The 25,592-nt window shown below is 40.9% G+C and overlaps 1 protein-coding gene across 2 annotated transcripts in view; it reads right to left on the bottom strand.

Annotated features, from left to right (window-relative positions):
- The window catches only part of LOC148474195 (beta-1,4-galactosyltransferase 1-like), a 267,470-nt gene that overhangs the window by 85,544 nt on the left and 156,334 nt on the right, over positions 1–25,592 (bottom strand). For both annotated transcript variants that reach the window (XM_088458969.1, XM_088458968.1), the window contains exon 3: positions 10,282–10,508. In XM_088458969.1, coding sequence (XP_088315095.1) covers positions 10,282–10,508 — 227 coding nt within the window. The remainder of the gene's footprint in view (positions 1–10,281; positions 10,509–25,592) is intronic.

Genomic DNA, 25,592 nt, shown 5'->3' with positions numbered 1-25,592 from the left:
AGGACACATTTTTGCTTTTATATAGATTTTCACACATTTATTTGTAATTTTTTCTAACACTTTCAGCACTAAACAGCCACTCTCACTTACCTAACACTTCACACTTCACTGCTATTTTTTATTTTATTTTGTGTGGTGCCCTGGGGTGGTTTGGCTGGGGTGGTTTGGGGGTGCCTCATGCCCCAGACATGAACCCCCATAGTGTTAGGGACTTACCCAATGAGGTTATCTTGATGATGGTGGGTATGCTCATAACTTTGGCCAAATTTATGCCAAAAACCTTGCATATTATGCATAATTATTAATGGTTGTATGGTGCATCTGGTTTCTCTTTTTTCTGTGATGTTGCCTGTCTCCCTTAGAAAAATGGACTCACTGAGGTGCACTAGTGCCTTTTCTCATTTTATTTGGCGTCATAAGAAAACATGCATAGCAAGAAACAGTTTTAAATTAGTGAAACAGTCTTATATTAGTGAAATATTTAGAAGGTCTAGAGTGACCTTCCTTACATCCTTTACGTCTCCAGTGTAAAGGTGTTTTGTTACATATTAGACCATTAGACCAGACTGGTTCCTGGTGCTTTATTTAGTCTTTATTCACCTGCTGCCTTGCTTCACTGCCCTCAATCCATCATCCCACCTCACTGGATGGATCATATACTCTGCCGAATACTTACTCACTAAACAATCTTTCTACCATCACTAGCTAATGCTACTTATAAGGTCTGGCAGTATAAGGGGATGAAGCAATCAGGAATATTTCTGATCTGGAGACTCTTTTCTTAGTTTTCAACATATAATTTACCAAACCTGCATTTTTTGTATATTTCCAATCTTAACACTTTGCTTATAGTAAATTGGTAAATTTTCCCCCCGCTACTGCTTGCAACCTAATGACACTGATCCTTATCCTCCCTCCTCTTTTTCTTGTAATATCAAATGTAAAATGTAATACCCCTATAGCGAGCGATTTATTGTCCTCTGATACTCAGACCCCCTGTGATAAAATATAGTCCTCCTGGATAAAAGACTTACCAGACCTTCCTAAAGCTTGGTCATACACCAGATCATCTTTCCTCCAACCATCCTACTAGTTGGTTGGTTGCAATGAAAATTCGGTAATGCATAGGAGTAAATGACAATCAGCCATTTGCTCCCAAACACTGGAAAACGGATGAAAGCTGTTGTTCAGACAAGTTGTTCAAATCAAACAAATTTAACCAAATTCTCTGAACCTTTTTCATGTTTTTACTGTTTTAATATATAGTTTATTGTAGTGTGGAAAACTTTGCCTCATTGTACTACATTCAATGTTGCTGGGAAATCAGTACTCTTATAGTGTAGAATACTTTAGTAGCTTATTTGAATGTAGATGTCTTATTATTCTGCCATCTTCCATAGCTTTGATTTTTAGATCAATTTTCTGGCTCTTTTCTGATTTTATATGCAATTTAAAGTTATTCTCATTTAGTTCCTCTTTTAAATTATGTAAAAAAGCCTTGTTCTACATTACATATGATGAAGTTGTCATTGATATATCTTAGCCATTGCAAATATGTGTTCAATGTATTGGTCATTCTTCGAAGAAAAAAATTCTTTCTCCCATCATCAGGGGTACATATTGGGTATATATTTCTTATGATAATCTTTCTTTTCCCAAAGTACAACTTTGATAGCTAATATCAAAATCTTGGGATACTAGTACTTATAATATTTAACTGGTGGGAAAATTTGGTAGCTGGGTGTGAATGTTGATTTGACCTTTAAAGTTTATATATGACAATTTTCTTCAACTAGCTCCTCCAGGGTCTCTAGAGCTCTCAATTATGATATTTTCAGTAGGTGCAGTATTGGACTTGGTAAATATGGTGGCAAACCTGTAAACCTGTGCAATGTTCTTTCATATAAAGGCCATTTCTAAGAGTTTCTGTGCAACTAAATTTATATATTTTTAAAATTAAAATTTTTCCATTTGCTGGATGAGAAAGATAGCCCCTTTGCTATGACATTGACATGATTTGATTTATGATATGCAAGTATTGCTATTCCTCTATCTCCTAAAACTCTTATATTTTCTTTTCAGATGCACCTCCCAATATCCTCTCCTCTCACATTTTTTTATTCCCCCTTTCATGTCTTTTTGGGACTTTGATCTCCATCTATTGATCTATCTCTCTGCCTACTTCTAAAGGCATTCTACCATTTGAAATTACACATTGTAGCATTATTGGTTAACAGCAAATATCTTAAATGATTTGTAATTACAGCAGATTTAGCCAAAGAGGATATACAGGGGAAATAATATTTATCATAGCAAGGAAATCTGGTTATAAACCCTAATAGTATTCTCTCTCAAATACATATGGGAGTATCTCCTGAATATTGACAAGAATCCACTGGTAATTTGAATAATAAACTGATAACTATATATACTGTATATATATGCCATTTATCTATCATATAAAACACTCCAGTCCTCATTTGGGGCTATTAGTTGTTATTATTAATATTATTATTAATATTATTATTAATATTATTAATTTATTATATCTATTATTTTGCAGTCAAACCTGTTGTGAATTTACTGTGTCTGAGAGGAGAGACCTTGCATCTTTGCTGTGTTTTGGAAACAGGAGAAAGCAAATGTACTGCCAAAATCCAGTGCCAGAGCAAGAGTGGACTCTTGATAGCCCACCATGATATCACATACGCAACACAGTCAAACAGAGCATTTCCACAACAATACATAGCTGTCAAACAGAGCTTCTTCATCACAATATATGGGCAACACAGTTCAAAAGAGCATCTCCATAAAACAATACTAGGCAACACAGTCAAACAAAGCTTTTCTTCATTCTGCACCTACAATAAAAGTTTGGAATTCCGAGTTTTCTGGGCTGTGCAGCTCGAACTGGAAATATAAAATTCTGGGTTTTCCAGGTTGCCCAGAGCCAGCAGGAAGTCAGCAGCACAGGAAGGGTTTAAAACTCTCACACACCTGATGCTAGTCACTCCTGATGCTGGACAAACTGGCTAGGCCAGGGTTGGTGGTTAACATGAGGGTGCCAGGACCTGGAAGGTCCACAGATATTGCAATTGCTGACTGTTAAGCACAAGGAGTGCTGGGATACTTTAATGTTAGTTTGCTTATTTTCTATCATGTGCCTGTGTCTATCCAGGCCTATGCTCATGTATGCAAAGGTGCAGTAATTGCTGCCATTCAGAGCCACTGCTTTACCAAGTACCTGCCTGTCTGGAGTCCTCATTTCCATACCCCGTGTTACAATATATATATATTATAAGGACACAGTTGTACCATTATATTAAGGTTGAATTGAAAAAAATGGAATTCTACCATAGAGAACACCTAAGGGTGGGGCATGGTATTTAAGGGGCTACACCTCAAAAGCTATTGGAGGTACCAAGCTAAAATTTGGCACTGATGGGTAGAACTGTTGCTCAGTGCTGCATGCCAAATTGTAGTGCAAAAACATAAAAAATGAGGATTTTTTTTGAGTAATCTTAAATTAAAACTGTCAGTTTTTTCTGACACTCTCTGTTAGGACCACTTTTCTGTTGTTCTCTATGGGGGATTTTTGGGAAGGCATAAGTCAAGTTACAGGATGAATTTAGACTTTGGGTTTGTTTTATTAGGTACTGTAGCTATTGTTCCCAGGTAGGTGCTTTTGGGGTTCAGGTAAATTAGAAAGTTACAGTTTTTAAACTATTACCTCACAAATGCGCCATTACTCAGATAGGTAGCTTCAACTTGTTGCGCAGCCTCAGTAGGTGCCTCCAGCAGGAGGGTGTACTCAAAGTGTCTTCACTTGGGTGCACAAAGATGGCTGTCCTTTGCAGGCGGTAGCGGCAGTGGGACTCAGGGGAAGGAAGCGGGCGTTAGCTGCGGCCAGGATCCGAGGGAGGGGGGGTTAGCTAGCGTTAGCTGTGGCCAGGACCTGGGGAAGGTAGCGGGCATTAGCAGCAGAGGTGCAGACGTTAGCGGCAGTGCGGGCTGCAGTATCCGGGGGAGGTAGCGGGCGTTAAGCGTCAGACACAGGCTCAGATCAGGAAGATCCATGATGCCTGCATTTGTGTATAAATAAACAAACACAGAAGCACAGACAGGATCAGTGAGATCCATCTTTGCTTCTGTGTTTGAAAAAGAATAAAACCCAGGTGTAATAAAAAAACAGTGTACCCCCCCTCAAAAGAACATCCAGCCCCGGGCTTTGGAGTCCCAGTACTGGTTATGCTAAATACAGGGGACAAATGATGTAGGGGTCCTCTGTATTAAGTGCAACTAGCATTGGGCTCTGAGCTGGTCCTGGTTCTGGAAATAAAGGGGAAAAAATGTGTAGGATTCCCCTGTAAATTACAGAACCAGCACCAGACCCTTTCTAGCAGGGTTGAATGCCACATCCAGGGGAGCCCTTTCACCGGGTCCCTGAGCCAAAGCATCACCCCTGACGACTAGTCAACACAGGCCAATAATGGGGTCCCACTCTCCAGGGCACACCAGGTCTAGGCTGATAGCCCAGGGCTATACCCTGCACCGCTGGCCAGTGCATGCCAGATTGATTGTATATAGTGCGGTGCTAATTATGATAGTAAAAATATTGTCTTTTGCTGTGGAACTACAGGATCCAGCAAGCCTCCTCCACATGCTGGAACTTGAGAACCACAAGTACCAGCATGCAGGGCATTATGGGCCCACTGGTACCTGTAGTTCCACAGCAAAAGGAATATTAAATGAAACACAAGACACTCACAACATTGAAAGTAAAAGTTTATTAAAACATAGATGCACACACACACACACATGTACACACATGTACAAACACATGCACACACTATCTCACATACTCACCAGGTATCCCTGAAGAAATCATGTCCCCTTGTCCAGTAGGAATCAGTAATAAAAAAAAATCCATACTCACTTCCTCATATGCGTGGATCACGTCCTCTTTGTACCATGTACTATCCCCAGGCTTGGCAAAGAAAAAGCAAAGTTACACGGACCAGCTAACTTAGGGCCTGATACAGACCCACTCGCAAGCAAGTCGATGGTGGCCCAGTGCGCACGCACGAGCCCCGGTAACCCACAGCTATACGAGCAGCCAAGAGGCCGCAACTAAAAAAACCTGTGCCAGCCCTGATTCAGAGCTTTTTGCGAGTGCCTCTGAATCAGGCCCTTACTACTGTCCTCTAAGGACAGTATTTCCCAAATGACAGCTCCACTGCGGGATTTCCCTATAGAAAGCCTAGTGCGGAGCACCCATTAGCTGAGAGAGGCGAGCCTTCCGCCTCTCAGCCAATGAATGGCTCCCACCATTGACTTCAATGGTGAGAACCGCAAAAGTAACTTAGGGTTACTTCCGTGCCCATTTAAAAAATCACGCCATTTTTGAAATTTAAAGTTGGCCGCCGCGAGCCAATCATGACTTGGAACGTCATCACCCTGCCCTGTCGGCTGGCTTATATAAGCCAGCGTGAGACAGCAGCATGGCAGTCCGATGGCGGGGAGGCAGCAGTGAAGAGCTGCCGAAGAAAGAAGACACTGGGGAAGTCCTGGATGGGCAGAGGCCCTCCAAGTGAATATGCCATGGAAGTCCTGGGGGAGGAGGCAACCATGTAAAAGAGCTTAAATGCTGCCGACCCCCAGGTGAAGGTGCAGGAAAATAAAATATTAAAGCAAATGGTGTTCTTGTTTTATTTTAATATTTATTTTATAGGAGTACTATAGGTATTAACGGGCCCTTAATCACCCACTTGATGGTATTTGTGGTTTTCCAAGTACCATCATGCAGTAGAGGCTTGCTGGGACTTGTAGTTCTACTGCAAAAGACAATATTTAACTTTCATATAGACCACATTTATACACAATCAACCTGGCACACACACCTGATTTGGCCAGGGAACCCAGTGAAAGGGCTCCCCTGGCTGTGGCATTATCTCCCCACTAGAAAAAGGTTGTGCTGGTTCTGGAATTTACAGGGGAACCCTACTAATTTTTTCCCCTGTATTGTCAGAATCAAGATTGGCTCATAGCCCAGTGCTAGTTGCGCTAAATATAGGGGACCCCTATATTGTTTGTCCCTTGTATTTTGGCCACCAGGACTGGTTATCAATAGCCTGATGCAGTTTGTGCTTATTACAGGGGACCACTACATAATTTGTCCCCTGTATTTAGCACAACCAATACTGTGTTTCCAGAGCCTGGGGCTGGCTGAGCTGTGAAGGGGGGGGGAGGTTTATAGCCCTTTTTTTTATATATACTTTTATAAAAAAAATTTCAAGACATACATAAGAGAGACAAAGTTATGTCAGTAAAGGGGCGCACAAAAATATTAATTATTCACATATAAAAATTTAACTTTTATTTGATATATATTTAAAATATCCCTATAAGGGATATTGACCAGCAAAATAGAGGTTAAAAAAATCAGTGATAGAAAGAATATATATAAAGAAAAATTGTTTTTAAAAATAAAAAATACCTGCTGTGTGTTTTTTATTAACTGTTCATCGATCTTATTTCAAATATTCATATTGAGCTCTGATTGATTTGTGTAATGTGAAAATGAGATACAATTACAATATATGTTCACAAAATCCCGCTTGCTGAGGGGTTATATTAAGCCAATATTGAGCTATTCCCTTTTTTCAGTATGGGGATATATGTGAATCAATCGGAATAATGTCAATAATTTAGTATATTTTATTTAAGAATGGAATGATTAATCCCTATTATAATAATATTGTCACAATACCAGCCCCTGTATTAATCTGGAATCCGCCCTTATCTTGATAAAGCTTATTCAGTGAAATGCGCATCGGCATATTCATGCTGTGTGTCAAATAATACATATGATGCTGCAATCTCCAGAAATAATGTTAAATTGAGAAAGTGTTCTATCTAAACCATTCTAGTTACAAGGACATTAAAGTATGAATGAGCTTTGATAACCTAACCAACTGTGGCAACATTGTGTCAGTATCTATATACTTGATTTCTGAATACAGGTCTGCATAAAAGACAGAGATTACAATGATAGGATACATATGACGCTACAATCTCCAGAAATAATGTTAAATTGAGAAAGTGTTCTATCTGAATTGTCCCAGTTACAAGGACATCAATGTATGAATAAGCTCTAATAACCTAACCAGTTGTGGCAACATTGTGTCAATATCTAAATATATGTGATTTCTGAATACAGAGCCTGCATAACAGACATAGGGGTCTATTTACTAAGCAGTGATAAGAGACAGAGTGAAAAGTGATAAGTGATAAGGTGCCAGCCAATCAGCTCCCAACTGCCATCTCACAGGCTGTGTTTGAAAAATGACAGTTGGGGGCTGATTGGCTGGCACCTTATCACTTCCTTATCACTTTTCACTCTGTCTCTTACCACTGCTTAGTAAATAGACCCCATAGATTACTATGTTGCAGGGTCCCGTCTCTGGATGTATGTACTATAACCCTAATAAGGAATTATTATAGGGTATATTGAAACATATCATCATATAATTTAACAACATATAAGGGAGGACCCCAGATTAAGGCAGATGCAGGCATCTTACACAGATGCCTGCATCATGGATCTCACTGATCCATGCATGCATTCAGCTATCTTTAGATCTTACACAATAGTTCTTAAGTCAAAATGTGCTGTTAAAGAACCATATCATGTACTGGAGTGCCGGGGAGTGTTTAAGGGAAATTGTTCATGATATCGCATCATGAGCACATCATTCTGTGTGTAGGGGCATTAGGATGCAGTTCAGGGCTGGGACCATCAGTGCCAGTGAGCCTTTCTGTCCCCCGCTGCTGTCCCTGTGCACTGCCCCACTGCTGCCACTGCTCCGCACCTCTGCTGCTGCTGCTGTGCACTGCCCCACTGCTGCCACTGCTCCGCACCTCTGCTGCTGCTGCTGTGCACTGCCCCACTGCCCCACATGCCTGCAGCCTGCCCCCTCAGCCATCTCTCCCTCTGCACTACCGAAACACCTCTTGTGTGCTTCCCCCTACACCACCAGCGCTGCTGTACCTTTTTTTGGCCTTTGCCCTATGGCCTGGTTTGCTACTCCCATCCCTAATGGTTAATAAATTATAAAAAAGCAATGAATTTCCTTAGACAAAAAAAATAATGGCTTCACATGTCCCCTTAAACCTACTGAATTTCTGCCATTCAAACATAAAAAAACAATGAAATTCAATAATTACTGAATTTCTGCCATTCAAACATAAAAAAGCAATGAAATTCAATCATTAAGGCTGACACCTTAATGGACGTGTTCCTTTTGCACTACATATGGTATGTCATCACACCCTGTGGTTAACTGCAGATTTAGCACTCTCACAGAGTGACATTGCTGTCACTCACAAAATGGTGGAGCTGCTAATTCACAGTATAGTGTGCTCATTGGTATACACATATGCAGTCTATGTAACTGAGATCTTAGCAGAATATAGAGCTGCACCGATGGGATAAAAATGGGATGGATGAGGGAAGAGACAGAGTGTTTTGGATGGGGAAGACAGAAAGGTGTGGATAGTGGGGAGATTAAGCAGCACAGATGGGGGAGACAAAATGATGAAGATGGGTGGAAAACAGTTGTGTGGATGAGCAGGACAAAGTGATGCAGATGGGTGGAAAACAGTTGTGCAGTTGCGGTGGAGACAGAGTGGCATGATTTGGAAGAACAAATTGACGTAGATGGGGACAGAGTGGCATGGATGTGGGAAGACAGAGCAGTGCAGATGGGTAAAGACAGATTGGTACGGAAGAGGGAATACAGACTAGCACAATGGGACAACACACATCAGTAGGGATTGGGGAAGACAGATTGGTGTGGATGGGGGGATGACAGAGTGGTGTGGGTGGGGGGAAGACAGAGTGCCATGGTTGGAGGGGACAGAGTGGAACAAAGAGTGGCACAGATGAGGGGAAGACAGAGTAGCATGGCGGGGGGAAGGCAGTAGTACAGATGGAAGGAAACAAAGTGGCATGGATGCAGGAAGACAGGGGAAAGACATATTGGTGTGGATGAGAGAACAAAGAACTAGCACAGTTAGGAGACCACACAGCTGTAGGGATTGGGAAAGATGGGGGAGCAGCATGAAGGCACAGATAGTGTACTTGCATAGACAAAGTATGATAGTTTTAGAAATTAGGGAGCTGAATGAGTATTCTGGATGAGATGGATATATGGAGTGATAAGGATGTTGGAATCCAGTGGGATTGTTATGGTAAACAAATGGGAAGATTGTGGGCTGAGCAAATAATTCTATTAATTAGCAGCTCCATCATTTTGTGAGTGACATCAATCTCACTCTGTGAGAGTGCTGAATCTGCAGTTAACCACAGGGTGTGATGGCATACCATATCTGTATTGCGCAATGAACACGTCCATTAAGGTGTCAGCCTTAGTGATCAGCATATCATTGCTTTTTTAGGTATGAAGTTCAGTAGGTTTTGTGAAATTTCAGATCATGTCTAAGAAGCCTTAATGGGACATGTGAAACCATAAGGTTTTTTGTCTATGGAATATATATATTGTGATAGAAGCACTGGTGAAGTGCTAAATGGAGTGTACATTTCCGACCTATATTTTTAAACCCTCAGGTTGGAGTTTTTGGCTTTTATTTAAAAGCCGGATAAAAGGTCCTGGGGTTGTGGATGTAAGAGAGAAAGAAAGGCTCTATCCACAGGGCCATTTCAGGTGTTTGGTCCTTTCAGCCAGAATGCAGACTGATTAGTGATTGCACCTGGAAAAGGCTCATATAAGCTGGGTCAGGGTTTGGCTCAGGGTCTAACACCTGGGGAGAACAAGCAGGCAGGCAGGCAGACACTGTGACATACTTCTTGTAAGTAATGTACATATGCCTATGTTTGTGGAGAGGGCAGTAGGCCCTACCACTGTTTAGAGAGGGAAGTTTATTGTCTATTTAGTGCCCAAATGGGCTAGGATTTTTGTTTATGATTTTAATATTTTTTATTACTGCACAATAAAAACTAGCTCTGGCTAGCATGCACAAAAACTCTGGACTGGTGTGCTGTTTCCTGGCTGCTGTGTGCAAAGAGGATTCCAACTACCACAGGAGAGGGACCTCCTACCCCGATCCTATTACAATATATATGACAGTAGAAAGCTGTGGCACTCACAGGTCTTGCTCAATCATAAAAAATTCTGGTGACACAACACCAGTTGTTCCTTCTTGACAACCTCTTGCTAAATTCTATTATCATTATGTTTAGCCAAAAGTAATAGATCTTACTTGTTCCACCACATAAATACCGTAATCAGCTTGTTGTTTCTGCAGAAAGGGGTGCATGTTGTGTAGCCAGACATTAAGATGTGGTGTTCTATTTCGAAAAGGAATAATTATAGCAATTTTCTGGAGTGCTGTACAACTTGCAGGCTTGCTATGGCCTCCCAGTGGCAAATTTGCATTTTGAAGAAGAATGTCTTCAAGCTTCACATCTACTTCTACATTGTAAGGACCTGTTAACAAAAAGACAGACATAATTCAGTCCTAAAGCCCATCTCTTTTCCATTGTAGAGATCAAGTTATTGCATACAGTAAGTGTCTGTTTTATTCTGTCTCAAAATGAAAAATATTTATATTACAGAGCAATTTACAAAATCAATACTGCACTTTAATCTTTAACAACCATAATTGTTAACTATTATTATTATTATCCTTTATTTTTATGGCTCCACAAGGGATCCGCAATGCCTTACAAAGTACAAAAACAGTAACAGTGTGAACAAAAACAGGAGTGAAATTGACATACAATGCAGAACATGGACATTGTTTATACATTGCTGGTAAGGAACAGCACGGACAAAATCTTGTTCGTCGAGAGTGGGAAGAAGTAATCAGCTGGGAGGAGAGTCACTGACCTCCTACTAAGCAACAATATGCCACTCTATCACAGGAAAATATTTGTTCATCTTACTTAAAATCAATAGCGAAATAAAAGCTGATATTATAATTATAGTTGTTATAATTATTTATTATTAACTTGTAAGGCACCACAGTTCTTAATTATAGTTGTTATAATTTTTTCTTATTGACTTGTAAGGTGCCATAGTTCTTTATTATAGTTCAAACAGACAAAGAATATATAGGCGCTGGTCAGTATAAAAAATATTTAATAAACATATATGAAGGAGATAATATAAAGAAAAACTACTTTAAAAATTAAATAAAAAACATATTATAACAATAACAATTAAAAACATGGATTGAATCTCAAGTAATATATATATATTACACTGATGTACACCAATATATACAGTCTATCAGTTGGGACTGTATTATTGACTGGTGCTTATTTATGAGAAAAAAGTGTCAAATCTATAAACTGATTTACTGTATGAAAATAACCACCACTGGTCTAGATTATTAGTGTCAAAGATGATATCTGTTTAGTAAATTCAATTATATTGCCAATCTCAAGGGCTGTTTATACCAACATGAAAGAAAGAAAAACAAGAAGGTGTCAGAACATTGTATCAAACTAAAGGTATTTAAGAAAACCACAAATTGATAATTCGATAGTTGATACAGTGTTTAGAAAATTATTACTCCCAATATCATTTCAGTATTTGGTTAAAACTTCACAGTATCCATAAAAATTAATAATTCATCAGACACACATTCTGCTAAAAATCGATATAAACCACAGAAAATTATTATTACAATTATGACGTTTTGATTAAATCTTTATATTATAGTCCAGAAAAAATAATAAATTTGAACAAAAAAAAGGGGGGGATAAACCACAGAGAATTGATGTCACAATTGTGTTTAGTTTATGTACATAATTGTTAAAACTCCGTATCACACAAAAAGAGAGTTTTATGCCCCGTTATTCTGGGGATATTAATTGGTGGAGAGTAGTGTTCTCAGGAATAGAACAAAAGGAAAAAGACATGCATGCAAAAAATAGGTTATATAACCTGTATCTTTTTGATTGCTTTAAATGAAATCCTGACGTGAACAGGAGAGCATCCACTCTGTCAGTAGGTACCACTTATTATAGTTGTTATAATTTTTTGTTTTTAACTTGTAAGGCGCCACAGTTCTCCACAGCTCCAGACAGTGCCCAAAACAGAGCATGCTTAAAACAGGGTCAAACAAGGTATTCAAAATAATGCAAACATTATAAAGAATAAGCTAGTTAATGTGAATACTTTTTAATGAATAAATATTTAACTGGATAACAGTGTAAGTGAATAAGACAGTTGAACATTCAGAATAGGCTGTTTAAACAGTTGAACATTAAAGACTACTTTCACTTTAAGAGAGGCTCATTTTGGAGAGAAAACGTGTGTTGAACAGTGAATTGTACTGACAGGAAATGCTAAATGCTTCTTCTGGATCATGGCTGGAATGTCTGCTCACTGTTGGCTGTGCTGGATTCTAAAGTGGCTGCTCAGGTAACTCCTGTTCTTTGAGTAGATCACCATTGTAAGTCAATCTTTGGTGAGGACTGATGTTATATCTGACAGAAAAATGTAAAGAAAAGACTTGTGGCTTTGTGATCACAGATGGAAGTAGATCAGGCCTGAGGTGTGGAATCACTGGAAAAGAATGCAGGGTCATGTGATCTAGTCTGTCCAATCATGTTGGGGGGATCTGTCTCAATAAATCAAACCATTTTATAAATAATATTAGAACTAGTTCATTAATAGAATTACATATACACTGCACTTACTCGTTGGAGATGGATAGGTCAAGAAATAACATATACATTTCACATTGTTTTTATAATTTGCTTCATTTAATTTATAATACAATAAAGGTTAAATTTGACATTGTACTGTATATCACTGAATTAGTGTAAGTGTGCCCCATAATAGAACCTTTTTCCTGTTTGATTACATTGGACCTCATTCAGAGCCGCTCGCAAAAAGCGAGCGCTCGCTCTGAATGAGGACGGGCACTTTTTTTTTAAAGTCGGCCTCCTGGCCACTCGCTAAGCTGTGGGAGACCACCCACAACTTTCGCGAGCGGCCAGGTGATGGTCGCGATGGTCACGACTATCATGACCATCGGGCTTGCGACAAGACCCTTGTGGTAGGGTCTTGTCTGCCACAAGTCCCAGTGAGCTTCCGGTTCTAATAGAGCCGGAAGCTCACTACTGACATCACTGGTGATGTCAGTAGGGCTGCCCACAAACGGCAGGCATTACTTGGGGGGTGGCATCGTTTGTCCAGCCACCCCCCCACCCCGCCTGCAAAACGGGGCGAGCTGTAGATCAACATGCGCAATGCACAACCATAGACCCGCTTGCGAGCGGGTCTGCATGATACACTAAAGATACTATTATTGGTAACTTTTCTAGCAAATGACACATTCTTAAATCCATCTTGCAAAAACACTGGCACATATTACTTGATCAAGATGTCAAACAACATCTAGAACATTATGTATCCATCAGCGGGCTTAGAGCATGAAACTTCAATTGATGTGCCCCCTGTAGTTTAGTTTTAGCTCTAATTCATCATCATGTTTTGGTTTTGGCAAAACTACCCTTAAGTGTTTTGGTTTGGATTCAGTTTTGGTTTCGTTAAAAATAAAAAAAAAATTGATTAAACAGCTAAAATAATGTAATTTGGACCTGTATACACACAATCCAAACCAGAGTTCTGTTTTTTAATTCGAGTTCCAACCTGACAACAGGACCTAACTAGGACTTGGTTCGACATGGAAATCCAGAGTGATTCTGAACTGGGGCTCAATTTGACCTGGAAACCAAGAAGTCTGGGTGTGTTCATATTTCAGGAAAACCAAACCGCACATCTCTACTTAAAAGACATCATAAAGCTCTTCATTAAGGAAATGAGGAAGGACATCATCATGAAGGGACCTTTTCAATGCTACTATTGCAAAGCATGTAACAACATGGTAGATAGTTTTTAAACATAGAATTTGCCAATTCATCAACTGCAGCACATCAGCAATTAATTGCCTGGAATGCATTTGCATGAATAGTTATGTGGGTATTTCTTCATGCTCTTTGAAACAACATATAACTAAGCATATTAGAAACATCAGACATGCTTCATCAGAAAGTGAAAAAACTGACTTCAGTTGTGAGACATTTTCATATGTTTCATTATGAATCCTTGAAAGATCTGAAAGCCTTTGGCTTGGAAGCATATGACTGCATACGAGAAGGGGGTATTATGAGGGAGCTAGCCAAAAAGGAAAGTGAATGGATATTCAGATTGGGCACTATAAGCCCCTATGAACTCAATGAACAAATCCAATACAATTCCTTTTTGGATGGTTAAATCTATTCCTTAGTGTGATCTATCATATTACCTTGTTCTTGATCTTTTCTTGAAACTATCATATTTTGTGACAGATTTTTTGTCACTTTTCTATCTCGTTAACATTGTTTTTTTATTATAGGTTAATATCAAAGGCATAAACAGGGGGGTCAACAGGGTACGTGCCCAGGTAAGGGGGGCGCTACCTGCGAGGGCAGCATACCCTTGAACTGTCATTGCCGTTATAGAATAAATTTCTCTCTTTCTCACTCCACCAGCAATGCAGCTTCATGCTCTGTGAGTCCTGGCATCTCCTCTCCGTGTCTGATCACATCTCCTCCCCTTCAGTCAAATTCACATTTCAAAATGCATTCATTGTTGGGACTCAAACCTGTCACCACATGCTTTGCTGCTATTACAAGGGAAGATTGTGAATTCTAACTATATCAAGCTACTTCACATTCTCTTTTATGTAAAATAGTCATACTTAGGATTCGAACTTAGCACCTTACCAATGGAGCCATTTGCTACTACAGGGTTAGCCTGTGAATTCTAACTATATCAATCTACTTCACAATCTCCTTAATTTAAAGTACAGTCATACCTGGAATTCAAACCTATCACACCCTACATCCTCATGTATGGTGACTTGCAGCCATATTCTTATAGTCACCCAGTAACAGAGCAGAGGGGGCAGGGTCACAGGGGCTTTAGCTGCCATTTTATCTTAGAAATTGCTGACAGAGTCAGGTAATGTGTTCTGTATATATTATATTATTATTATTATTATATAGGGGTGGGGACAGTACAGTGATATATGAAGGGAAATAACACATCTCCCAGCATACACTGATATGTGGTATCATTATTATTATTATTATTATTATTATTATTATTATTATTATTATTATTATTATATAGGGGGACCATACAGTGATGTATGAGGGGGAGTAACAAAGCTCCCAGTAATGCCCACCACAGATACCATTGCGCTGCTGTGCAAGGCCCATGGTGTTTGGTGGCATGACTGCACCTCCCACCTTGCTGGGAAGTGCAATCATGCTCCCTGTACTGCTGGGAAGAAGAGTCCTGGTGCCTGCCTGACCTCACTGTCTGTGTCTGATCTGGCAGAGGTGAGGGCGGCTTACCAGGGAGAAGGGGGAAACAGAGAGATAGAGAAAGAAGGTTGGTGAGACACAGAGAGACCCAGAATGAAGGGGGGCACAGAGAAACACAGAATGAAGGTGGGGAGACTGTTTGACACAGAGTGAATGGAGGGGAAACTGAGCATTACAGAGTGAAGGGGGATGGTGAGAGATGCAGGCGAAAAGTGATGGTGTGGCTGAGAGATGCAGACGGGAGATGATAGTGTGCTGAGATGGTGCAGGGAGTAGATGACAGTGTGGCTGAGAGATGACACAGTGGGAAGATGATGATGTGGTTGAGAGACAGCGCAGGGATGATATGATGGTGTGGCTGAGAGACTCATGGGGGAGATGGTGTGCTGAAAGATGACACATTGAGGAGATGATGTGGCTGAGAGATAATGCAGGGAGGAGATAGTGTGACTGAGAAACGATGCAGGGAGGAGATGATGGTGTGGCTGAGAGAAGCTGGGAGGAGATGATGGTGTGGCTGAGATGACGCAGAGAGATGATGGTGCGTGTGAGAGGGTACGGGATGCCATCATTCGGGATCTCAGCCATTATAATCCCGCCATCCTCATTCCAACAGAGTTACAATACCGACACTTCCTACCCTAATCCTAACCATCCCTACCGGGTGCCTAACCATAACCTCCCCCCCTAGTGCATAAACTGAACCTAACCTCCCCCTTTTCCTAACTTAACCCTACCCTCCCTCCAGGGTGCCCAACCTTAACCTCCCTCCTTAAACCTAACCCGCCTAAACCTAACCGCCCCCTTCCTGCACCCTAAAACTAATGTTATTGCATAACCCTAACCCTTCTCCTAGTGCCTAACCCTAATGCTAACCCTCCCTCTAACCCCGGCACTTATCTTTGGGATTCTGGCAGACGGGATGCTGGCCCCCGGGATTTTGACAGGTGTCAGGATTCTGGCACTGGCATTCTCATCGTCGGAATCCCCTCTATCTGTATTTTAACTGCATCCTGACTGAGAGACACATGGGGGGATGGTGTGTCTGAGAGACACAGGAAGGAGATGATGGTGTGGCTGAGAGACATATGGGGGAGATGATGGTGTGGCTGAGAGATGCAGGGAAGATATGATGGGGTGGCTGAGAGATGCAGAGGGGAGATGATGGTGTGGCTGAGAGATGCAGGGCAGAAAGTGGCACAGAGGGGACAAGTCTGGTTGATCCACTGTTGTATGATGATGTCCTTGGTAATATTCCTAAACAAACAGGCATCTTATGGACCATACTATCCTACATGAATAGTGAATACCGACTGAAGATGCAGTCTGCCCAGGAAAGATATATTTCTTCATAGGTTCTTCATTGTGAGAAACCACCATATAGGTAAGGTGCATATGGAATGGAAAGGAATGTTACCAGAGTGACGAGGTATGGTGGCATGTCATGTTTACATGCCTCCATTTTTCAGTCGACATGCCCTTTGTGGCATGTGGCCATGCCCATTTTGTGGTGCCCGCCCTTTGTCACATACACACAGTTTGGGGGTGTGCCATTTTTAATTTTGCCCTGGGCACCAAAGACCCTATCTACGCCTCTGGTTATTATACTTTTGTTTGGCATATTGAAGTAATAATAATTAAACACAACATTTCTTCTGTAAACCTTGTCATGTAATCAGTGCCCCCAATTGTTGGTAAAACTTATGTAACGATTAACAGCCTCTGATTAATATGCAGAGAGCAGTATTTTTATGATATTGACTATTGTGCTTTGTTTGTCACTTTCTCTAAATCATAAGCTCCAGAAAAATATAATCAATATGGCACCTGTTTAATAATTATAGATGAAAAGTAGCAGAGGTAGCTGCTGTTTATTAACATATCTAGCATGTTTCTCTACAACGGGCTGGTCCATAACAAGCGTCAACTTAATGATGCAGATGGACTCACCCACTATCCTTGGGTTATGAAATATGACTAGCCATATTAAATGTCCATCAGCACCCACATTGTGATGGCCACACCGCATGTCAACTTCATGATGCGGATGTACATGCCCATGATATTTGGGTTATGGGACACTATTGGACACATCTAATGTCCATCCCTTCCCACCTCGAGATGGTCAAATTTCTTTCAGGATGTATCATATACCATGCAATCAGTCAGAAAGAGGGATAAATACATACCAACAATAATATATAATATAAATATAACAATAATATAAATGTATCAAAGGTATCAATGATTATTGTGGATGCTAGTTCATTTTTAATTTATTTATACTATGTTGTGTTATTAATAGTTACAACTGTGATTTGGTTTCCAACCTGGTCTGATTGGATGAAGCTTTGTCCATATAATATTAAGCACTGCACTGTCCTTCTCCTAAATCCCAAGGATTACTTCTGGCAATATAGTTTATATACCATGTAAACCTTAGTTATTTACTGTTTCCATTTCCATCTCACCACTCCAGTAACACATTAATCTTTCATCTCTATAGTAGTGCATCACTGCTTTAGTAAGACATTACCCTCCCACACCTGTGTACTAACACATTCCACTCCCTCACCTCTGTAGTAACACTTTTTAGTAGCACATTTCCCTCACTCATGTTGTAACATATTCAACATTCCCCTCCCTCACCTGGGTAAAATACAATCCATTCCACACACCTGTAGTAACACATTACTCTCTCTCACACCTGTAGTAACTTATTCCCCTCCCTCACCTGTGCAGTAACACATTCCCTTCCCTAACTCTATATTAACACATTTAGCATTCCTCTTCCTCACCTGTAACATTCCCCTCCCTCAGCTGTGTAGTAACATATTCCCCTCCCATACCTGTGTAGTAACACATTCTCTTCCCTCACCTCTAGAGTAACACATTCCCGTCCCTATCCTGCATAGTAATGCATTCCCTTCCCTCACCTTTATAGTAATACATTCCTTGCTCACTGCTATTGTAACACATTTTCCTTTTACCTCTGTAGTAAGTAACACATTCCCTTCTTTCACGAACACTTTTTCATCAAACTTAATTTGACAGGTACCACGCCCCCAGCCCCTCCCCTTTTCCTGCCCCTTTTGATATCGCTTCATATAAAATTTATATGGCTTAATATGAATTTTAATGTGGCGCGATATCTTTTTGATATCTTTTTGATAGGGTTTCATAAATAAATCTAAATCAAATGTATATAAATGCGATAGGTCTTGATATAAAATGTGTTCAATGCTTAAACAGGCAGTATTGTTGTTAAACTTCGTGATAGCTATAAAAGTAAATACATCTTTATCTAACAGCCAGCCATGCCTACGAACAAAAGAAACGGTGCGTCGAGCCACGCCGTTAATCGAAAAAAGCGGATGAAAAAGACGTATTACACGGTATTGAACCCCGGCAGTTATAGCGGCTTTGATAAGTATTATAAGGCCAATAAAGACGCGTTTAAAAGAACGGAAATTAAAAAATGGATGCAAAAACAAGACGCGTATACGTTACATAAACCGGCTAGGAAATTCTTTTAAAGGAACATGATCTGCATATATCCGATATAAATCAGCAATGGCAATGCAATTTGGTATCGCTGATAGACCTTGCGAAGTACAACGATGGTTTTAAGTATATATTAACAGTTATCGATATATTCAGTAAGAGAGCCTGGGCCATAAGCCTAACGTCTAAGAGCACAGCAACCGCCGCTAGCGCTTTTGAAAAAATATTTCAGCAGGGCTGTGTGCCAAAGAAGCTGCAAACCAACTGCGGTAAAGAGTTTCTAAACAAGATCCTAAAAAAACTGTTAGAAAAATACGATATACATCATTTTACAGCCAACAACGATGTAAAGGTGGCGGTTATAGAATGATTCAACAGGACTTTAAAAACACGGATGTGGCGCTATTTCACAGCGCAGAATACCTACAGATATATAGATGTTTTACAGGACTTCATATACAGCTATAATAACACGTATCATAGAACGATTAAGTGTACGCCGTGTGATGTGAATGCCTCTAATGCTTTGAGCATTTTTAAGATGATGTACGGCGAATACTTTAAAGCTAATAAAATACAGCCTCGACTAGCCTTCGGTGAGCACGTACGCATCTCCAAATATAAGGATATATTTCAGAAAGGCTATGAACAGAATTATTCTGAGGAAATATTCATCATACAGGCTGTGAACACTAAAGGTATTAGGCCGCTTTATACGTTGGCGGATCTGTACGGCGAAGTGGAAAAGATTTTAAAAAATAAGACGGTCGGTGGTCAGAAATACGCGTTGGTCAAGTGGCGCGGATACCCCGCAAAATTTAACAGCTGGGTCGCTGCATCGGAGATAAAAGATATATAAAACACAACGGCCCTCATTCAGAGCCACTCGCAAACAGCAGTACGCTCGTTGCGTTCCGATGTTGACTAACCACGCATGCGTCGGTGTTACACTGCGCATGTGCGTACGGCAGATTGCGAGCTTTTTATCTGTCGTTCCTAAAATAGCGTACAGGAAGTGACATGTCAAATGTGATTGACAGAACAGGGCGTTTTTGGGTGTTGACGGGGGTGGAGATGGAAAAACGCAGGCGTGGCGAGGCGTTTTTGGGGCGTACATACATTAGCAGATGCGAACGTCAAATGTGTTCGGACCGTCACATACGTCACTGGAACATCCTCTTTCCCTTCAAAATGCTCGCACAGTTTCGGGTCTGGATTACTCGACCACATTGGCGATGGCCTTCTCCTCCGTCCCGGGACTCCACGATGTTGCAGCGATTAATCGCGGGTGGTCACAAAAGCAATTAGTGTTGTATTGAAAACCGGCTTGGTATGTGTTTGGAAAGCAGTTTATTGGGATAGCACAAAACCGTACGCAGGTGGAAATCATACCTGCTAATGTCAGGATTACACAATCAATTGGCGTACATTTTTGGGGGTTTTTTTTGGCCTCAATTTGTTGTTTATGGCCTATTGTGACAATAATGTCATCATGTTTTAATTAGCTCCCCTTTTTTTTTAATGTGCAATTTGCATCGTTATGTGTTTTTTTAAACGTTCCTTCAAGAGGCCTTTTTTTTATACAAATGAAATGGTTTTTGGTGTCCTTTTTTGCCTTTAGGGCCAGGATTAAATGTAACCCATTTGTCCAATAATGTCACAATACAATGTCAGATTTTTTTCATAAATTTATTGTTTAAACACAAACCAATTGGCATAATATTTTTTTTTAGTTTTTCTGCCAAAGATACTTTTTATCAAAAAAAAATAATCAATAACTGATAACATAAACGTACAAAAATAACTTAAAAACATTTCACAAGAAAGGAGAGGGAAGTTTTGACCAGAAAGGAATATGAGCCAAGCACAGAAGGAGTGTGGGAAAAGTCGCCATTGCTGTCACCGTTTTTTCGCCCGTTTGGATGGGCGAGGGTGGGCGCCAGACCGGGTCCGGGATGCCATCGGGCTGGCCTGTCCAGAGGCAGATGTTGTGGCCTCTGGACTAGGCACAGGGCTAGGCACATTTGGAGGATTGGCTAATGTTGTGCCAGAGGTGGAGGATCCTGATGTTCCGGCAGGAAGGGAGGTCGGCTCCACCATGTGCTGGCGAACGAGCTGCTCCAGGGCATCGGCGATGCGGATGTTGGCCCTGGTATTTTCCGCCAGGGCCTGACCAATGGTCACGTTGGCCACAGCATTTTGCTCCAGGGCCTCAGCCACCCGTAGCAGACTGGCGTCCATCCTCTGCAGAATCTCCGTATGGAAATCCGATTTGAAATTGAGTTCTGTGAGGAGGCCCACTGCCTGCGAGGGGGCACGCCCTGGACTGGCTTCTGCAGGGTCCTCAGCCGGATGTACTGGTTCCTCCCCTGCAGAGCCAGCAGAAATTCTGCGGCCAAGGCTTCCCTCTGGAGCAGACTCATCCGCCTGTGTCTCTGTTGGAAAAATGAGAAAAGACTCACATTAGAATCTACATATTGGCACAATAGCATTTCAGAGTTGGTGACATCACAATACTTACCTGGGCCAACATGAGGAGCCGCAAAGTCTGGCATGTCCGTATCCATGTTGGACACGCCAAACACCTCCACAGGCTGCACACACCCCTGTGCCAGCTCTTCTAAATCCGTCAACTCCAATGACACAGGGGTAGGACCCCCACCTGTCCCCCTTGCATGCCTAGCCCTGTCCGTGAGTTTTTGCTTTAGGCGATATTTGAAGTCGCCCCATCTGTGGGGAAAAATGGAAGCCATTATCCTTTGGTTTAAAATGGGGTTTGTTTTTAGGGGGGGCAAGGGTTTACTTACCGCCGTTTGACATCCCGGGCTAGACGGACATAATCACCCACCGTATTGACAGCAACGGCTACCTCTTCCCACATTCTCCACTTCTGGCTTAGACTCATATTCCTGTCTGCCTGTGGCAGGATGTCCACACACTTCTGGATCAAAACCTCCATCTCCTTTCTTGTGAAATGTGGCTGCCTTTTTTTTTTTGGCCGCTTTGGCCGGAATACTGGGCCCAGCAGCCTCTTCCATGTCATCCTCCTCACCTATTTGTGTAAATTTACAGAATTCACAAAATCACAACTTGCCTCATCTTATGTTTCAAATTAATCGTTGATAGAAAATGCATGAAAGACTTACCGCCTGACTCTTGGGCATTTTTTCCCTGGTCTGTCGCCATGTCTGAGGTCCAAACAAGAAATACACCAGAATTTGAATGTGTTTTCGTGACGTATTTATACATGCGTCCTTATTTTGCGGCCGCATCATTGATTGTGCGACCCTATGATCCCTCCTTAATTTGTGCGGGAAACGAAACACTATTTATGGCTTGGTGTGTCTCAAGTCGAGGTGGCGTTTTTGGATTGTTGGAGGTTATCTTGGCTGGAGTTTATTGATTGTGTAGAAAGGAGTTGGAGGTTGGAGAATCGTTTGTTGGTTAGATTTGCGTTTTTTTTTCCGTTATCTTTGTTGGTTTATATTTTTGGGACCTCGTTTGTTGATTTGGTAAGTTTTGTGAAGTCTAACTTTTGTTCAATTGTTGTTTCATTGTGTTTTGTATATTTTGTAATTTTTGGATACCTAATTTATTCTATTTTTGATTTTGTTTATTTTCGACCCCAAAGACCTTTTGATTTTGCATCTTAGATATTTGCTCTTGGTAGGTCCATTTTTTATCTTGTATTAGCGAACTAATTAGCGCATTTTTAGTAGTTACTCTTGTGACTTGTATTAGCGAACTAATTAGCACATTTTTAGTAGTTACTCTTGTGACTTGTATTAGCGAACTAATTAGCACATTTTTAGTAGTTACTCTTGTGACTTGTATTAGCGAACTAATTAGCACATTTTTAGTAGTTACTCTTGTGACATGTATTAGCGAACTAATTAGCACATTTTTAGTAGTTACTCTTGTGAATTGTATTAGCGAACTAATTAGCACATTTTTAGTAGTTACTCTTGTGACTTGTATTAGCAAACTAATTAGCGCTTTTTTAGTAGTTACTCTTGTGACTTGTATTAGCGAACTAATTAGCGCATTTTTAGTAGTTACTCTTGTGACTTGTATTAGCGAACTAATTAGCGCATTTTAAACAGCTTAATAATCATTCTAACTTTTTGATGGTTTAGCTTTCGCTTTTTGAGCCAACATTTCGACCCGTTTTGATGTACTATGTTAAATGTCGCTTTGCGGTTGTGCTAAATGGGTGTTTGGCATATTTGAACTTTGGTCTAGCACAAAATGTATCCACAAAAATGCACAGAATGAAATGTGTCAAGTAATTTTGTTGTTTATTTTCAGTTTGGACGTATCATGACAATACCCCGGCATGTAAGCAGCAATGGATGGTATCATCAAGCTAAGTTGTTTTAATATAGTTTTGGGGTGGGTCAAAAGCCTTACTTTTAAATTTTGGAATTTCAGGTTGATCTGGGGAGGATTGTTCTGGCCATGCTCCCGGAAGCCGACCAACCTCAATCTCATCCCAGGCGTAGGCATCGTAGGCATGCAAGGCCCCAGATATTTCGAACACGTGTCACCCTTTTTGGAATGCCCGATGATGAGGTTTTAAGACGCTACCGTCTACCTCCCAAAATCATCATAGACACTCTCTAATTAATAGAAAGTGATCTTGAGCGGCAAATTGACAGTCCAACAGCAATACCACCACTGACGCAATTTATGGCGGTGTTACATTTCTGTGCCTCAGGATCGTTTCAAACAACGGTGGGAATAGTGGCGGGCATCTCCCAATCCTCCTTTTCCCGGATCCTGAGGGCAGTGATGGAGGCACTTTTCAAGCACATCCATCATTTTATTCAAATGCCTTTGGATATGGGTGCCCTTAGTGTGGCCAAGGCCAATTTTTACCAAATAGCTGGCTTCCCACACATCATAGGGGTTGTGGATGGTACTCACATACTACTTCAGCCTCCAGCACGGCTGGAGGCAATATTTCGAAACAGGAAACACTATCACTCCCTGAATGTAATGGTGGTATGTGATGCCTCCCTCCAGATCCTGTCCCTGAATGCTAAGTTACCAGGAAGTGCACATGACTCCTTCGTCATCCGGCAATCAGGGATATGGCAGAAATTAACCAACCTACAAGCTGGTGATGCGTGGCTTCTGGGTAAGTGGAGACCTTTAGTACATAACAATGTTAAGCTTGATACACAGTGTTCCTGATGTTGTCTCTTATTTTTCACAGGAGACAGTGGATACCCTTGCATGTCCTGGCTGCTCACTCCTTATTTGGCTCCCACACCAGGCCCACAAAGTGAGTATAATTCCGCACTTACAGCCACCAGGCAAGTGGTGGAGCGCTGTATCGGCCTTTTAAAAGGCCGATTCAGATGCCTCCACCGCTCTGGTGGCGAGCTCATGTATTTGCCGGATATGGTGTCGAAAATTGTGGTCCTGTGTGGGATATTTCACAACATCGCCATAAGGAGTGGTGTCCCAATGCAGCCAGAGGATGCCTTACCTGAGGATGGCCCCCCCGAGGTTGGTCGGAGGTCAGTATGTGGGTGGGCCATACGCGATGATGTGGTGGCCAGATTTTTTAGGTAAGTTTGACCCAAACTACAGTGTTTATACCTAATGTGTTTGTGTTTGTTTGCGAACATCTAATTTTTTTTTTTTTTTCACCATCTTCTGTTTGTTCACATAATCTTTGCCACTCCAACGCTCACTACTTCCTGCTACCCTTACCAAACCTGGATCTTGTGATTTTGTCCATATATTCTGGATCCCATATCGCAACGCCATGTTTGTGGAATCATGTTGGCATGGTCCTTCGTCAACCAGTTCTTGATTGTTTTTTTTAATTAAATATTTTATTTGTTTGTGTTGTATTTGAGATTATCACTGTTTTTTTGTTTTGGGACTGACCACTTTGATTTCTCATTTATGTTGTGAATAAATGTTTGGAGAGTGAAATGGTCTTCCTTTTTTTGGACGTTAACAGCAAGTGGAACCAGGTTAACACACCTTACAATTGACTAAGGGGTAATCCAGTACTGACACCAGTTGATGTAAACTGAAATATGTTTGCAGGTTCCCAACCCACACCAAAAGGAAGCCTGTCCAAACCTTTGGATTTTGAAGATTGGCCTAAGCAGCTTGCACACCAACTAGGAACCTGTAAAATGGTGAAATATCTAATTGACACTACACCCAAAAAGGGAAATGACATTGTTACTGTTATGTGTTTCTTGTGGCTGTTTAACATACAAATACAAAATACAATCTAACTTTTAAAAAAAGGAAATCCTTGCAGGAACAGTCTACTTATGTCAGGGAAAACTATTTGTGTTTTAGAAAAAAAAAATGAGCCAGAACGTATATTAGAACTACAAAATGTATTTACAAAACGAAAATAAACAAAAAAAACTACTGGCGAAGGATGCCAGACAGCCGGTCAAGGGCCACAAGAAGGCCAATGACATGTTGGCGCATCTGGCCAACACAATCCTCCACCTCTTGACGACGCCTCTGTTCCTCTGTGGGTGAGAAAAGTGTGTGGATTAATAAAACAATAGGGAATCCACATTAAAAAAACAAAAACACAACGAAATCACTCCTAAACCGAAAAAAGAAAAAACAAAACAAAAAGGGGGTGCTGGCAAAAATACAAGGCCTATGTACAAATTCACACAGGTGTGATATG

The sequence above is a fragment of the Taudactylus pleione genome, unplaced genomic scaffold, assembly GCF_031769625.1.
Source record: "Taudactylus pleione unplaced genomic scaffold, aTauple2 ptg000882l, whole genome shotgun sequence".
In the NCBI taxonomy this organism is placed as follows: Eukaryota; Metazoa; Chordata; class Amphibia; order Anura; family Myobatrachidae; genus Taudactylus; species Taudactylus pleione.
This window is presented reverse-complemented; position numbering and strand designations above follow the sequence as displayed.